Source organism: Geotrypetes seraphini, chromosome 6 (assembly GCF_902459505.1).
Source record: "Geotrypetes seraphini chromosome 6, aGeoSer1.1, whole genome shotgun sequence".
Taxonomy (NCBI): Eukaryota; Metazoa; Chordata; class Amphibia; order Gymnophiona; family Dermophiidae; genus Geotrypetes; species Geotrypetes seraphini.
Window position 1 is genome coordinate 182921133 of NC_047089.1, and position 17414 is coordinate 182938546.

At 43.3% G+C, this 17414-nt stretch overlaps 1 protein-coding gene across 1 annotated transcript in view; it reads left to right on the plus strand.

The window, feature by feature from the left end:
• GNS (glucosamine (N-acetyl)-6-sulfatase) overlaps window positions 1-17414 on the plus strand; it is a 72956-nt gene that overhangs the window by 25043 nt on the left and 30499 nt on the right. The window contains exons 4-9 of the mRNA XM_033948032.1: window positions 10937-11002; window positions 11942-12040; window positions 12453-12617; window positions 16421-16503; window positions 16727-16845; window positions 17155-17258. Of these exons, the coding sequence (XP_033803923.1) occupies window positions 10937-11002; window positions 11942-12040; window positions 12453-12617; window positions 16421-16503; window positions 16727-16845; window positions 17155-17258 (636 nt within the window). The remainder of the gene's footprint in view (window positions 1-10936; window positions 11003-11941; window positions 12041-12452; window positions 12618-16420; window positions 16504-16726; window positions 16846-17154; window positions 17259-17414) is intronic.

A 17414-nucleotide genomic window follows, 5' to 3' on the forward strand; every position in this document is an offset into this window, starting at 1 on the left:
GAAGATGATTTAATGTCTGGTGCTTCAGATGGACAGTTTACAATGGATCCAGGTGCACAGATATTGTCAGAAGCATACGTGAAATTACATTTGACTTCAGTCTATTCTTCTCCAGTCTAGCACACCTCACTCACCTTCCTGATCAGTGAAACTAACCATTGTTTCAAACAGTTTACTATGATTAACTTCAACAGATTCTATTTGTTATAAAAAGCCCTCTTTCAACATCAACCACCCTTCTCTCTATCTCTGGAACCCTCGCACCCCAGTTTTTCTCTCTACTTCTCTCTCTACCTCTCTGTCCTCACGGCACCTATTCTCTCTCATTCACAAGAGCACAGAAGCAGTCTCTGTAATTGTAAAACCTATATCTCTCATTAATTGTAACTTTTATGAATCTTGCTTTCTCTGCACAATATATCTATTCTTTATGCAAACACTGTTAGTGGTCTTTGTGAGTAATTTTACTTCCTGGTGAATCTTCTGTGAGGGTATTGAACCCCGGACCTGGTGGATTGTAAGGCCACCTCACATAACCCCTCCAACCTTACATTTTTTTTTGGGGGGGGGTCCAACCTTACAACTGCTACCTTCAGTTTTTCATTCTGCAAGCAAATTGAGAATGTGTTTTTCTGATCTGCTGTTCTGCCTAGCCATACCCTACAACAAACCTTTGACAACCCACTAATTTCTATGAAGAGAATAGAACCACACACACCAACTTCTACTAAAACTACATATAATTATTAGAAACTGCATCCTTTAGTCTCTTACAAACCGGGAAGCCCCTTAACGGCCAGACTAGGAGCCATTTCCACGGTAGGGGCTTCTGGGCAATGCATGTGTTCACTCTGCAGATGAGCTACGAGAGGAGTGTGTGATGCAGTGGTTGGATCTACAGCCTCAGCACCCTGGGGTTGTGGGTTCAAACTCCACGCTGCTCCTTGTTACCCTGGGCAAGTCACTCAGTCCTCCCATAGCCCCAGGTACATTAGATAGATTGTGAGCTCACCAGGACAGATAGGAAAATACTTGAGTATCTGATTAGATAAACCTTCATAGGCAGTATATTAAAAAAAAACCAACAAACCCTAACATTTGCATGCAGTGTTTATCTTTCAAACATACACAGGATAGCACATGTCCAAAAGTCTGTTTTCAGTATACAAAGGTTCAAAAAGGGTCAGAGAGGACATCCGTTTTCTTTGCATAACAACCAGCTGACACCAGGTAATACTGACAAGAATTCGGGTGGAGCTGGCTAAAAGCCATAAGTCATCTAGAGCAGTGGTTCCCAACCCTCTCCTGGAGGACCACCAGGCCAATCGGGTTTTCAGGCTAGCCCTAATGAATATACATGAGAGAGATCTGCATATAATGGAGGTGCCAGACATGCAAATCTGCTCCATGCATATTCATTAGAGCTATCCTGAAAACTCGACTGGCCTGGTGGTCCTCCAGGACAGGGTTGGGAACCACTGATCTAGAGCACTGTTCTTCAACTGCCTGTCCACAGAAAATTTTTGCCAGTCTGTGCAGGGCCGGCGAGATCGAGTCGGCAGTTAAATTTCCTGGCGACTGCGATAGTGTTGGCGGAAGGCTGTTGTGCCTCGGGCTATCAAGACAGGCTGCCGACATCGGGGCCTTCTCTCTGTGAGTCTCGCCTGTTCGTAAACAGGAAGTTGAAACAAAATAGGCGGGACTCGGAGAGGGAAGGTCCCAATGTCGGCAACCTGTCTTGATCGCTGCCCCTGCTGAGTCGCCGAAGAGGGCCACGGGGAAGGTGCAGGTGGAAGGGAGAGAGCTGCAGGTGCAGATGGAAGGGAGATGGTCAGCGTGCACGGGAGCAAGATCATGGGGAGCCATTGACAGTGGCTGTCTCCCCTCCCAGCAGCTCTCGTACTTGCCAGGGCAGTGATTCACTGGCAACTTCCTCTTTCCTCAGAGGCGGCAACAGACCCAAGGCTGCCTAAGTAAATCCCTGCTGCAGGCAAGTACTGAGAGCTGCTGGAAGGGGAGGAAGCCACTGTTGAAGGCTGGGAAGTTGCTGGATAAAGGGAGAGCTGCTACAGGACCTGGAGGGAAGTAGAAGGAGAGATGCTGCTGGGAGGGGAAGAGGGAGAGGGATGGGAGAGAGTTACTGTTGGATAGGGGGAAAAAGGAGAAGCTGGCAGGGAGATTAGAGGAGGAGGAAGGGTCAGGGTGGAATTGGAATGGAGAGATCAGATGAGTGAAAGAGGAGAGACAAAAGAATGAGAAAGAGAGAGATTGATGCTGGAAAGGGGGTAAGCAGAGAAATGAGAGAGGGATAAAGGTGCTAGATCTGGTGTAGGAGAGATAAAAATGAAGAAAGCAGTGAAGCTGGAATGAATGATGTAAAAAGGAGAGAGGAGGCACAGGCTGGATAGAAAGGGGGGAGGGGCATAGAAAGAAGTCTGATACATATGGAAGGGAGAGAGGGCAGACAGTGGATGGAATGGGCAGATGCTGGATTGAACATAAGCAATGCCTCTGCTGGGTCAGACCTGAGGTCCATCGTGCCCAGCAGTCCGCTCATGCGACGGCCCAACAGGTCCAGGACCTGTGCAGTAATCCTCTATCTATACCCCTCTATCCCCTTTTTCAGCAGGAAATTGTCTAATCCTTTCTTGAACCCCAGTACCGTACTCTGCCCTATTACACTCTCTGGAAGCGCATTCCAGGTGTCCACCACACGTTGGGTAAAGAAGAACTTCCTAGCATTCGTTTTGAATCTGTCCCCTTTCAACTTTTCTGAATGACCTCTTGTTCTTTTATCAGTGTTCTCCCCAGGGCCTTTCAGCCAGGCGCTCCGCCCAGCTAATTTAGATGAGCGCCCGGCTGTAATCTCGATCGCAATCCTTCTGCTGCTGCTGCCTTCTGCTCAACATTTTTTAAAAAACCCTTCTCATCGGCTTGGAGATTTACCGAGCTGACTCGGCACAGCCTGAATCACAGGAGCCTGACTTTTTTTTTTTTTTTTTTTTTTTAGTTTTTAATGCCAGCAAGCGACTTGAACCCATGCTCCGGGGCTCTAACATGTGCATGCCGCTTCTCTCCGAAACAGGAAGTCACGTCCTGAGGGAGGAAGAGAAGGGAAGTCGGCATGGGTTCGCTATAGGAGACAGGTCAGCTTACAACTTGCTCTTGCTTGCTTCGGGCTTTCTTCGCTGCCGGATCCTGCCTACTTTCTGTTTCCGAAAGTAGGCAGTACCCGGCAACGAGGAAGGCCCGAAGCAAACAAGAGCAGCGAGTTGTAAGCTTCCTTCCGTTGCTGACTTATGGAAGATAGGTCAGCGATGGAAGGAAGCTTACAATTTGCCTTAGTCCAGCCCTGCACAACATGCGGCCCAAAACGGATCTCACTGCCGATATGGCTCTCACTCCGCTCTCCTTTGAAGATCAGCTCAGGAGGCAAGATTTAGCCCGAGATCAGACGAATATTAAAGGGCATTTGAAGGCATCTGAGCAGATTGAGGAAAACATGTCCTGTTTTTCCATGCCTAAAAATACCACCTTGTCTAATGTAATCTTTGATCAGATCCTTAAGAGTGATGCAACTATGTATGCTGGACAGTCTCCTCCAGTAAACAGAGCTTTAAAGCCTGCAACCATACAGAACCAGATGGTCAAAGGGTTCCAAAGTGTAGTATTGCCAAGGGATCTGTCTCACAAGTTTCTGACGCTGGCAGATGTAAGCACAGCACAAGAAATAGAGACTTGTGGCATTCTGTGTAGAAAGCTGATGCATAATGAATTTACTATTACCATGTAATAGTGCCAAAGCAGTCTGCTGGACCAGACTACAGTACAGTGATATGGAGAATGTGGAAGAATTATTCAGTGTTCAAGATCAACATGATCTCACAGAAGAAAGACGGAGAGAAAGAGAGAGGCCTAGACCAAAGGGGAAAGACAGGAGGCAGATACTAGAGAGGGGGGAGAGAAGGGAAGGAGATAGAGATGTCAGACCATGGGGTGGAGTGGGAAGGAAGGAAGGAAAGGAGAAGAGAGAGATGCCAGAGCATAGGGGTGGAGACAAAAAATGGAGAGGGGTTGAAGCTGAAATAAATCATGTACAAAGGAGAGAAAGGGCACAGGATATAGAGTTTATTGAAGGGACATAGAAAGAGGGAAGATACCATATGGAACAGAGAGAGGGCAGACACTGGATGGAAAAGGCAGAAAGGATGGACAGTGGATGCAAGGGGCAGAGATAGGGTGGACAGTAGATGGAAGGGGTAGAGGCTGGGTGGAAGGGGCAAAGAGAGAGGACAGATGTTGCATGGAAGGGAGCGAGGACAAATGCTGAATAGAAAGAAGAGAGTGAAGAGAAGATGACTAAAGCAGAAACGACAAAAGGTAGAAAAAAAAATATTTTTGTTGCTTTACGTAGAATCAAGTAACTGTATTGATTAAAATTTATCAATAGGAAATGGAAATAAGGCAATTTTGGGAGGGAATAAACCCCTTTCCTCAGGTCAGGACAGGATACCATAACAGCTGTATACTGTACTGTCTTGAAGAAAGATTTGGTCTCTGAAAGCTAATTGAAAAATGGATTAGTCCAATAAAATGGTATTTTCATATTTCTCATTATTTTATTTCTATTTGTTAATTTGTAAAGTGGTGACATGTAGAAGTTTTTTTCAAATTTACATCTACTGTCTTGATATTTTGCACAGTATTAAGGGACATGTGTCACTGTTTATGTGATGTTGCATTGTATGCAGAGTCTGGTTTCTTGGTTCAGTTTAACTTTTGTCTACATATTTCTATTTTTAGTTTGTGATTATTCATATTGGGCGAGGATGTATCTGTGTTCTGTGTGTATGAAAAGGACATGGCTTTCTGTTAGCATCGACTACAGGATCAATTGACTGTGTAGGATCTGGTTTGTTTAGTTTTACAATGCGTGTGTTGGTGTTCTAGTGCTCACTGCAGTGTTTAAGATGCTGCCTTTTCCTAGATGCACCCTTATTGTGTGACTCATGGATTATTACTAAAAATATCTTTTTTTTATTTAGAGGAGGGGGTTGTTAAAAAAATGATTAGCACTGGCTGTCATATATACTAGTTACATCACTGGATTTAATGACTCTATTCTAACTTTACTGTTGACGTAGGTGTTGTCCCCCCCAACACACATTATAAAGAATTAAATTAAAGTTGTATTACCATCAAGTAGCTTTCAAATGACATAATAAGCAAATAAAAATAAAATATTTTTAATACATTGCTAATTATTACCTGCATCTTTACCTATACTGTTTTGCCCTAGCTCTTACTTTGCACTATAGCAAAATAAAAAAGAAGCAGATAAAGATCAATCACACAGGTGCCCTTCAAGGCTCAGTAACACCTCTCCATAAATTATGTGGAAGAGGTCTGGAAGTGGGGATAGCATCTATTTCATATCCTCAGTGAGACCTCAGGAAGGAACCTAGTGATCAAAACATTATTAGAGGTGTTGTACAGCCATTTCTATGATGAGCTATATTTATTTATTTATTTTTATTTTTTTTTAGTTGTTTAAATTCATGCAGAAATAAATGGTTAGATTGAACCTAATGACTTCATTAACGCATTTCCCTTTTTTAAACCTCTATACTATTTGAAAGAGGGTGAATATCCTTTCATACGCTGAGAGATTGGAGAAACTGGGTCTCTTTTCCCTGGAGAAGAGGAGACTTAGAGGGGATATGAGAGAGACTTATAAGATCATGAAGGGCATAGAGAGAGTAGAGAGGGACAGATTCTTCAAACTTTTGAATAATAAAACAGTGTTCTCCCCAGAAATTTTTTCCAGCCGGGTGGCATGAAAAAGTAGTCAGGCGGGGCGGGGAAATTTGGTAGTGGGGAAAATTAAATGTATACTATTTTTATTAGTTAATTATTATTATTTTCCAATGCTCGATATGACTTCCTTTTTTAAGGTTTGACACTTGTGCCAGAATATTTTTACTAAATTTAAGAAGTATCCAATTCTAGAAGTGAATAATTAGTTTTCCATCCCCTTTATCAGACATGTCGCTCTCCTCTGAACCCTCTCGAGTAACGCCATGTCCTTCTTAAGGTACGGCGACCAATATTGGACGCAGTACATCAGATGCGGACACACCATCGCCCGATACAATGGCAGGATAACTTCTTTCGTTCTGGTTGCAATACCCTTCTTGATTATGCCTAGCGTTTTGGTTGCAATACCCTTCTTGATTATGCCTAGCGTTCTGTTTGCCTTCTTAGTGGCCACTGCACACTGTGCCGTCGGCTTCATTGTCATGTCCACCATTACCCCCAAGTCCCTTTCTTGGGTACTCTCATTTAATAACATCCCTCCCATCGTATAGCTGTACCTCGGGTTTCTGTTTCCCACATGTAATACTTTACATTTCTCAATGTTGAACTTCATCTGCCATCTCGTCGCCCATTCCCCTAGTTTGTTCAAGTCCCTTTGCAATTCTTCGCAGTCCTCTTTAGTCCGAGCTCCACTAACTAGTTTGGTGTCGTCTGCAAATTTTATTATTTCGCACTTCGTCCCTGTTTCTAGTTCATTTATGAATATATTAAATAGCAGCGGCCCAAACACCGAGCCCTGTGGGACCCCATTCGTGACCCTCCTCCAGTCCGAGTAGTGGCCCTTCACTCCTACCCTCTGTTTCCTACCCGCCAACCAGTTTCTGATCCATCTATGTACGTCTCCTTCCACCCCATGGTTCTTCAGTTTCCGGAGTAGGCGTTCATGGGGAACCTTGTCAAAGGCTTTTTGGAAATCTAGATATATGATGTCTATGGGGTCTCCTTTGTCCATCCGTTTGTTAATTCCTTCGAAGAAGTGCAATAAGTTCGTTAGGCACAATCTCCCCTTGCAGAGACCATGTTGGCTGATTATCAGAAGTTTGTTTCTTTCAAAATGTTCATCGATGTTTTCTTTTATCAGTGCTTCCGCCATTTTCCCCGGAACCGAGCTCAGACTCACCGGTCTGTAGTTTCTCGGGTCACCTCTTGATCCCTTTTTAAAGATGGGCGTAACGTTGGTTATCTTCCAGTCCTCCGGGATCATGCCTGTTTTCAGGGATAGATTGCAGATTTGCTACAGTAGTTCCGCTATCTCCTCCTTTAATTCCTTCAGAACCCTTGGATGGATTCTGTCCAGACCCGGGGATTTGTCAGTTTTTAGTTTTTCTATCTGCCTGCGTACATCTTCAAGGCTCACTTCCATGGATGTTAATTTTTCTGCTTGATTTCCATTGAAGAATTGCTCAGGTTCCGGTATGTTGGATGTGTCTTCGTTTGTGAATACAGACGAAAAGAACATGTTAAGTCTTTCTGCCACTTCTTTCTCCTCCTTCACCACTCCCTTCCTGTCTCCGTCGTCCAGCGGTCCCACCTCCCTAGCCGGTTGCTTCCCTTTAACATATCTAAAGAACGGTTTGAAATTTCGTGCTTCCCTGGCTAGCCTCTCTTCATACTCTCTTTTGGCTTTTCGAACCACTCGGTGACATTCTTTTTGATACTTCCTGTGCTCTTTCCAGTTCCCCTCAGTTTTGTCCTTTTTCCATTTCCTGAATGAATTTTTTTTTATTGCCTATCGCTTATTCACTATTTTAGTTATCCACGCCGGGTCTTTTGTTTGACTCTTTTTGCACCCCTTTCTGAATCTGGGGATATACAGATTTTGCGCCTCGCTCACCATGTTCTTGAGAAAAGACCAGGCATGTTCTACCGTTTGCCATTTTTTGGAAGTGTTCCTAAGTTTCTTCCTTACCATTTCCCTCATTGCTTCATAGTTTCCTTTCCTGAAGTTGAAAGTTGTCGCTATGGTTCTCTTTCCTTTCGGTATTCCTACCTCAACCTTGAACTTGATCATGTTATGATCGCTGTTTCCCAACGGTCCCACTATCTCTACTTCCTTTGCAGGTCCCCTTAACCCATTTAGGATTAGATCCAGAGTGGCATTTCCTCTCGTTGGTTCTCTAACAAGCTGCTCCATGAAACAATCTTGTATAGCCTCCAGGAATTCTGTCTCCCTAGTGCATTTTGAGCTTCCAAGACTCCAGTCTATCCCGGGGTAGTTGAAGTCTCCCATAATAACCGTGTTACCACTTTTGCATTCTCACTTCATCTCGGCTTCCATTTCTTCATCGATATCTCCGGTTTGCCCGGGTGGACGATAGTATAGGCCCATCTTTATTTCAGGCCTTTCCATCCCGGTATTTTAACCCATAGCGATTCCAGCTTGTTGGTCATCTCTGCTGTGTCCATTTTTGTCAATTGTATGCTTTCTTTTATGTATAGGGTTATTCCACCTCCTTTCTGTCCTGACCTGTCCTGACGATAGAGCTTGTACCCCGGCAGTGCTATATCCCATTTGTTTTCTTCATTCCACCACGTTTCAGAGACTCCAATGATGTCTATGTCCTCTGCATTGGCCATGGCTTCTAATTCCCCCATTTTGTTTCTTAAGCTCCTTGCATTAGTATATATGCAATTTAGGTATTTTCTTGTCTTCATTTCCTTTCCCAGTGCTTCAGTCTTTAGTTTCATGTCTTTTGTTACAATCCTTCTAACCTCCTCTTCTGAGTTAGTCGACTCCTGTAATTTGTCCATTGTTTCTTCCCAGCCTTTTTTCCCCTCGGTATCTTCACGGGATACCTTCTTCCGAATCGTCAACGCTTGGTCAACTGTCGGCTTTCCCCTTCTTAGTTTAAAGCCTGTTCTATTTCTCTCCTGACGTTGTTTGCTAGAAGTCTTGTTCCCGCTGCGCTCAGATGCAGTCCATCTCTCCTGTAGAGCTTGCTTTTGCCCCCAGAATGTTGTCCAGTTCCTCACGAAGTGGAACCCTTCTTCCTCACATCATCTCCTCATCCACGCATTTATTGATTGTAGTTCCTCCTGCCTTTTCACATCTGCCCTCGGTACTGGTAGGATCTCTGAGAACGCTATCTTCTGGGTCCTCATCTTCAGCTTCCTTCCCAGAATCTTGAACTGTTCTATCAGAGTGCTTCTTCTGTAGTCTCTCCTGCTGACATCGTTCGTCCCGATGTGGATCATTACTGTGATCTTTTCCGTCTCCGCTCCTTCCAGGATCTTTCCAATTTTGTCCACGATGTCCTTGGTTCTCGCTCCTGGGAGGCAGGTCACCAGTCGTGACTTAAGAGACAAGGCAGACGCTGGAAGGAAAAGAGTGAAAAGATGAAAGCAGAAACCAGAGACTACAAAAGATAGAAAAAAATAATTTTATTTCTATTTTGTCATTAGAATATATTGGATTTGAAATATTTATCCTACTAGAGACATAACTGGGGACTGCAAAACCCAGGCAGTGCTTCTTTAGCTTCCAGCTGGCTTAGGGCTCTCTCGGACCAGGGGGCACTCCCCTAACACTATTCCTGTCATGTGTGACTGCAGTATTCTGTTAGCATGATATTTCTGTGTTGCATTCTGTAATAACTTGGCTTGTTCAGTTTTCTTGATAGTAGAGGGGATATATGTGAAGGGGAGGGGAGACGGGGGTTTTGTTCTGTATATTTGTATATGCTCTGTATATTTGTATTTATAAAATGACAATTGTACAGAATATTGTTTCTTTTTATACTTTAATAAAATACATTCAATATAAAATCATAACTGCAGCTTGTGCAGATGGGATCAGATGTTTGCGTGGACCGAGCTCGCGGAGACGGGGCGGAAATGTGTTTTTTTAAATTTTAGTCTTAGTAGTTTGCCGGTCCACAAAATAATTCTTTTATTTCTGCCCGTCCACGGGTGTAAAAAGGTTGAAGAATACTGATCTAGAGCAACAGTCAAGAGACAAGTCATGAAACTGTACAATGTTATTTTTGGACTTACATGCCTTGGGCCCTTTCAGGCCTGCAAGTACTACATCTGCTCTGCTTAATTTTATAATTTTTGAGATTTTTTCTGTCTTTTGATGCTTCGGTGCTGAGTGTTCCACTTTTGGGGCAGCAGTGCCTGGGAGTAGTCTCCTGCACAACAGTTTTTGGAGCTTGAAGTCGGTACCCCTTGGAGTTAGCTTGCGCCTTGATTTTATTAGGGGCTTGTATGCAGGCTGTTTGGCCTCTGAGAAAGTCTTTTGGGATTAAGATGTCTGCTGTGATTCTCTCTCTCCCCCCCCCCCCATTCGCAGTGTGTGGTTTAATGGGGGTCTGAGGCCAAGGCAGAAGGTCCTCTTTCATTTCAGCTGCAACAGGGCTGACCCAGGCAGGCACCAGCAAGGCACAGTGAGTACAGGCTAATATAACCTAAGGGGAAAATCCTTCTAGACCTTCATTAAGCTGGTAGGCTAGAGGAGGATTATCATTAATTATATACAGCATGCAACATGACTAAGAATAAGAACGTCAGTCTATTTTGGCCATAAACTAAAGAGCAGTCAGTTTGGTATGAAGTCTTGTCTGTTTCCCCAAATTCAACCAGGTCCATGCCAACAGGACGAAAGTGGTAAAGCATTATATACTTTAAAAACATGACTTTTTGGCATCCAAATCAGTTTGCTTCTCCTGAACCACTTAGTGTGGAAAATTTAGAGCTGTGCTGAATAACATATTTTATTGTTCAGGTGAATACAAATAATGGGCATTGAGCTGGAACATAATAAATAATAAAAGAAGCAATGTGAAATCAGAAAATGTGTTTATTTCAGTAGGGTTTAGAAGCACCCCCAGATTATTCGTGTTTTGAATTTATTCGGCCAAATACAAATAATGTATTCAAGGCAAAATCAAATATGAGTTCTTAACAGCTATATGATTGATCTTTTTCTAATTGCAATATATCAGATTGTGCTCATGTCTGCCGTTATAAAATGTTATATTTTATTCATTGTTTTATGTTGCTTAACTTAGAGACTCCACGCTCAGTAAGCATGACTAACTAGCCCTATCTCATCTTGCAGTATGGCGATAAGGAAGCTGGAGGCACCGCTCATATTCCTCCAGGCTGGAATGTCTGGAATACACTGGTATGTAACACTAATCCTCTGCTACTCTATCTTCATCCACCATGTGTGGTAGAAAGACATTAATACCATTCTACGGATGGCTTTCATACTGTTCATCCAAACTGCCTCCTTCCAGGCTTTCCAGCTCATGCCAGAAGTTCGTTGGGGTGGATGGGTTAACAGCCTGTTCCTCTGATAGATCATGGCACGAACGCACATGTCCTTCTCTACTGCTGTTCTGTACGAGACCCCCTGGTGTTGCAGTTAGTGAGTTGTATCTGCTGTTCCAAGGTTTTTCCATATTTCTCTGCATTATCCTCAGCCTGCTTTTGTAAAGTTTGTATAAATGATTAAGGACACTCTCTAAGGCTTCTATGTGCTGTCCATCCTTCCTCTAGCTTACCTTTACTGCTTGTATGGTTCTGTCCCTAGAAGTTGCACTGCAAGGACTTTCCAAGCTTCTGCCCTAAGGTGACATCTTTCATCATCTTTCTGCCCTAAAGGTTATTTCTAATACACGGTGGTGTAGTAATGGGAGGATCAGTAGGGGTACTAGTATCTTCTCCTCCTCCCAAGTGATGGACAGATATGTTAAATGCAGTCCCCCCCCCCCCCCGGGTATCCTTTTGTTGGACGTTGCTTCCTGTTTGCGGGACCAGGAAGTGACATCAAGAGGGCAGACTTAGCTAGTATACAGGGATGTGGAGGGAAAGAGTATTTCCTGCCTCTGGTGCTAACTTCTTTCCCTACATCACTGGCTGTACACTCTGAGTATTTCTGGACCTGCCCCTGACCCTAAAAATTACTTCTCATATGTTACCTCCTCTAAGAAACCCTCTGCTCTTAGTCCAGTTTCAGTTCACATACATCCTTGCTCCTTCTACACTTGTTAAGACAAACATGGCCTCATTAATTCTCTTCCACAGCTGATTTATAAATGTCCTGTCTTGCATTTTCTAGGTTAAAAATTCTAAGTATTACAACTATACGCTGTCTGTAAATGGCCAAGCTGAAGACCACAGGAGCAGCTACGAGAGTGACTATCTCACTGACCTAATAGTAAGTCCTCCACCCACTTCATAGTCTAGGTCTCCATCAGACCCCACAACATCACTCTGACTTTTTGTAATTCTAGAGGCCCTGGGTCCTGCATTCTGTAGCCACTTCCCTCACATCATGGACCTTAACTGATAAATCCTTCTGTGTCACCTCAGTCTCAAAATCTCACGGGTAGTTTTTAACTCTCCAGCATACCTCCCCCTCCCTGGGTATGCAATGAGTCCCAGCCCCTTAGTGACCCTGTATTAACATGTTATGCTTACATATCATCTGCTTGGGATTCACAGCAGACCCCAGTCCACGGGCATAGACATGTCGGAAGCCTTTCCATGTAAAGGTTTCCTGTTAAGAGCCAGAAGAGGAAAAATGGTCTTGAAGGACAAAATTTTAACTCCAGCTTCTCTTGCAATAGGCAAATCGGTCACTGGAATTCCTGCAGAAATCATCCAAGCGCCTCTTTTTCATGATGCTGGCACCTCCTGCACCCCATTCCCCATGGACAGCAGCACCAGCTTACAAGGATGCTTTTAATACCACCAAAGCTCCTCGAAATGGAAATTTTGATGTCTCTGGGAAGGTGAGAGGAAGGTTGAGGGTGCTTCTTGTCCATAATGCATTTGTTCATCTTAAGACTTTCTCCACATGATAGTGTAGACCAGGGGTCTCAAAGTCCCTCCTTGAGGGCCACAATCCAGTTGGGTTTTCAGGATTTCCCCAATGAATATGCATTGAAAGCAGTGTATGCACATAGATCTCATGCATATTCATTGGAGAAATACTGAAAACCCGACTGGATTGCGGCCCTCAAGGAGGGACTTTGAGACCCCTAGTGTAGACCCAGAACATTAAATTCAAAATGTCTAAGGCCAGTCATATCCTCTCTGTGGCCCTGATGCTCAAAACTCTGGCATTATAGCAAACAGTGCTGACGTTCAACTTGTATGTGTGCTGCTAGACTGAAAGTAAGGAGAGAAGTGTGCCTGGTGCATGTACGCAAGTTTTGCAGTAAGCGCAGCTCTTGTGTGCATGAGCCAGACAAACCCTGAAGTGAAGCGCACACCACTGCCGTTCTTTTGTGCCTTTAAATGTAAACTTTTCAATTTTTTCCCCTGTTTGAAAGGCTTATATTTAAGTGAAGAAAGCAGGTGCAAATGTGTGCTTTCATGTTTGGGTTTGCTCAGATTCGCACACACTTGTTTTTCAGTATCGGCGCTTAAAGGTTTGCACAGACTTCTTCCACTTCTGAAGCAAATGAAAACAGCAGATTTTAAAGAAACTTCACATGAAATCTGCTCTTCATATCCCCTCCTCCCCTCCCCAATATGCTAGTTTTGAGCTGAGGTGGTTTTCCAGCAGTAATAACAAGGTTGATTGTGTGCTGTTCTCTAAGCATTGGGAGGGCATAGCAAATGACCTCATTAATCTCTGTTTGACTACATTTAAATATAACTTACAGCTAGCTCAGCTGCACACATTGTTTCCTGCACTAGAGCTTTCTGTGTTTTGTGCAGGTTAACAGCGGTGATAGTCCAGTGCTAATTGGCTCTTAATGCCAGTGTTAGGTTCTGAGTATGGAACCCTAGATCTTGTATTAGAAACTTCTCTCATGTGGTGCTAAAGGAGAGGCACCATATCAAGGTGGAGGTACCATATCATTGGCTGGCCTGAGCAGAATGACTTAAGAGCAACCCTTAGAGAAATATTGAGTCTAGGACACTTTTTTTTTTCCCCAGGGGTAGGGAAAATACTGGCAGATTCTGACTTTCTGGCATTCCTGCTCAAATCTCTAGTGGCATAATCTTTCCATCACTATTACCCAGGAACTTTCACCTTATCTTCTAGCTCTCTTCAGTTCAGCTATCCTAGTTAGGTGTCAATGCAGCTGGGCCCCATATACCAGGACTCCTTCCAAAGCCCTGCAGTCCTGGGCTCTAAATTCTGCCATTAGATGTCACTATTGAACAATGACTGGAACTCCTTTCCCCCAGAGTAGGGATCAGCAACCACAGTCCTTAAGGGTTGCAACCTAATTGGGTTTTCAAAAACCCACAATGAATATGCATGAGATAAATTTGCATGTATTGCTTCCATTGTGTGCAAATAGATCTCGTGCACATTCATTGTGGAAATCTTGAAAACCTGGATTGTGGCCCCTGAGGAATGTGGTTACCCACCTCTGCTTGGAGACGACATGGCCTCTGTAGCTCCCCCCTGTTCTGGTCAGCCAAAGAAGCTGATGCAGCAGTGTTAGGTCAGACCTATTCATCTACATTTTTAGCACCTTTTTACCCCAACTTTTAAAAACAAGATTTTTCTTACTCCTTTGTAAGACAGGGAGAAGATCACTGTGCTATTCTATTTCATGGCTTATTTTAATTTACTAGATAGATAACATTATACCACAGGGACTGTCTTTCAGCTGCCAACTCTTAGCTGAATTTTACAAGCTCTGCTTTCTCTTGGACATGTTTACGAGTTTGCTGTTAAATCTGGCATTTAGTTACAGCTTACCTTGCTCCATTGAGATTGTTTATTGTTAATTTACTTTACTATACTACGATACCACTTATTCGTAAGCAAGTTGAAGTAGTCTACAAATAATAAAAACAGATTTTAAAAAACACCATAAAATGATAGGAAAGAGCAAACATTCAACCAATTAGAGTAGAGAGATCAAACATACACATTATAACCTAAACTGATTCCAAGGCCAGTTCTCTCATCACAGGTATGGACAACGAAACTACTGATCACCAAATGGTACCTTGAAGTATTTAGAGAGGCCTGAAACACAGGATAGGATTTTTCTAAGCTGTGATAATGGGATAGGGAGTTCAAAGTGTAGGTGCCAGGAAATAAAGTGCTAGAACTAGTTGATTCCTACTTGGCTTTGGGTAGATGGGGTAAAACAAGCCTATTGTCATTAAGAGATTGGAGTATACATTATGACGCCAAAAAGGGAGCCAAAGGAGGCCTCAACGATGAGACAAGACACAAAAAAGGAGTCGTGAGGATGAGATGTCAATAAATCAGCCATGGGTGTAAAATTCAAAGTTCACTTTATTGATAGTAGCACTACGAGGATTTGAAGACTCGACACTGACAGTGTTTCGGCATATATGCCTTTGTCAAGGGTCTCAATGGCTGGTTGTTCTATCACATAAATAGAGCATTCAATACAGGTCAAATTTAGAAGCAAGCGGGAAAATATCTGGCGTCCAAAGCGAAGCTGAGGGTCACAAGTGCTACTATCAATAAAGTGAACTTTGAACTTTATACCCATGGCTGAATTGACATCTCATCCTCATGACTCCTGTGTTGTGCCTATACATTATGATGCTAAATATGCAGGTTTGTTATTGTAATAGACCTTGTGTCAGTATTAATATCTTTAAATTTTGCTCTGAATTTGATCGGGAGCCACTGTAACACCCAAGCATAATTCAACATAAAATTTAGTTTTGTTAACAGTAGTAAACATATACACATTAAAAACAATAAATGAGGTAAAGTCAAAATCTGTAAATTGAAACTTAATAGGATTACCATGAAGTAGTTTCAAAAATGTACTTAACAGCACTGAAATTCAAGAGATAACAATAGTATATATTGTATATACTTGAATATTTAACCTAGATTTTTGGGCCCAAAATGGGGGCCTTGGCTTATATTCAAGTATTACTACTACTACTACTAAAACATGTAAAACACAGAGCTTACAATTAGAGAATGACACAGTGACAAAATTCATCACCGTTCCCATCCCCGCGGATAACCGCGGGAAACCATCTTCATGTCATTCTTTAAGGAGAGAGGGAAGAATCAGAGTATAATTGGGCACAACCACTGACCCGCAAGCTTTGCTTTGAAGAATGCTGGTGCAGAAAGACCGAGGTTGAAATAGACACTAGAAAATGACATGGGATTATTTCCCGTGGTTATCGACGGGGACGGTGATGAATTTTGTCACCATGTCATTCTCTACTTACAATCTAATTAAAACAGACATGTCTTTGTTGGTCAGATTCCAGTAGGTCTTCTGAAATGCTTACAAGTGCAGTCTCTTGCACAGACTTGTATAGTACCTGCAATCTTTTCTGCAGCCCCTCTGCTTTCACTGTGGTATAGTACTTTCTCGCCTTTACAATTGGAGGCAGTGGGAAGTCTGTTGCAGATTTGTGTTTAGTATAGGCATCTTATGACTTGTCCAAAGGCTGCCGGTGGGAATCTGACAGCTACAGATGGTGTATACATCTTCCTCCGTGTTTTGGCATGCATGCTATCCTGTTTTATGCCTGTACACATGCCATGGCACCAAGAGCGGAGTTGTAGGGTGGCTGACACTGCTCTGTATTTACTATCCTCATGACTTTTCCACAGGGAAAACATTGGCTCATAAGGCAAGCCACAAGCCCGATGCCTGCTAGTACCGTGAATTTCCTGGATACTGTATATAGGGAAAGGTAAGAGGCTCCGGCATCCACATACCCTCATAGCAACCCAACTCAACCCCATCCCCACCCCAAGCATAATTTGTAGTGGACTTCTACAGCCCTATTCCTTCCTTAAGATGGCTTGGCTTTTTTATGTACTAAAGCTACCTAATGTACATATCCTGCTGCTAAGAAGACCTATGAAGAAATAGCACAAGGCACACTTAACATATGCCCTGTGCTGGTTTTATAGGTGGCAGACTCTCCTCTCAGTCGACAATTTGGTGGAAAAAGTGATTAATAAGTTGAAGGATGAAAAGATACTAGACAACACGTATATATTCTACACATCGGACAATGGGTATCACACGGGTAAGGATATAACATCAATCCTACATCTCTTGCGTCTCGGTTCAAATGCCATGTCAACCCTAACTGATATCACCCCCTGCTGTTGTGGTACTCAGGCACTTACAGCTCTGCCAGCGTAACTCACTCTTGCTCTGCTGCACCCCTCCATTATTGTGATACCCAGACTTGTACCCTAATGTAGATACATAGCATGGAGCAGAGCTATTAAACCCCTCCCCCCAGGCAGTGAATACAGAGGTACTGAGATGGGAGGGGGGTGGGGGAAGGCAGTGAATATGGATTTCTAATCCCTGCTTTCTCTTTCCATAGGTCAGTTCTCGCTGCCTGTTGACAAACGCCAGATGTACGAATTTGATATCCGAGTGCCACTTCTGGTTCGAGGACCAGGCATCAAACCTAACCAGACTAATAAGGTATGTGCCTTGATCCCTCAATCCCCACAGGTGCATCATGTCCTGAGGTCATGATTTGAAATCACATGGTGTTGACGTGTGAGAATAGCAATGCAATTGGGTACCTGGAGTAAGAGGGAGGAATCCTGAATGAAAGGGGGAGAGTGTATTGGACTA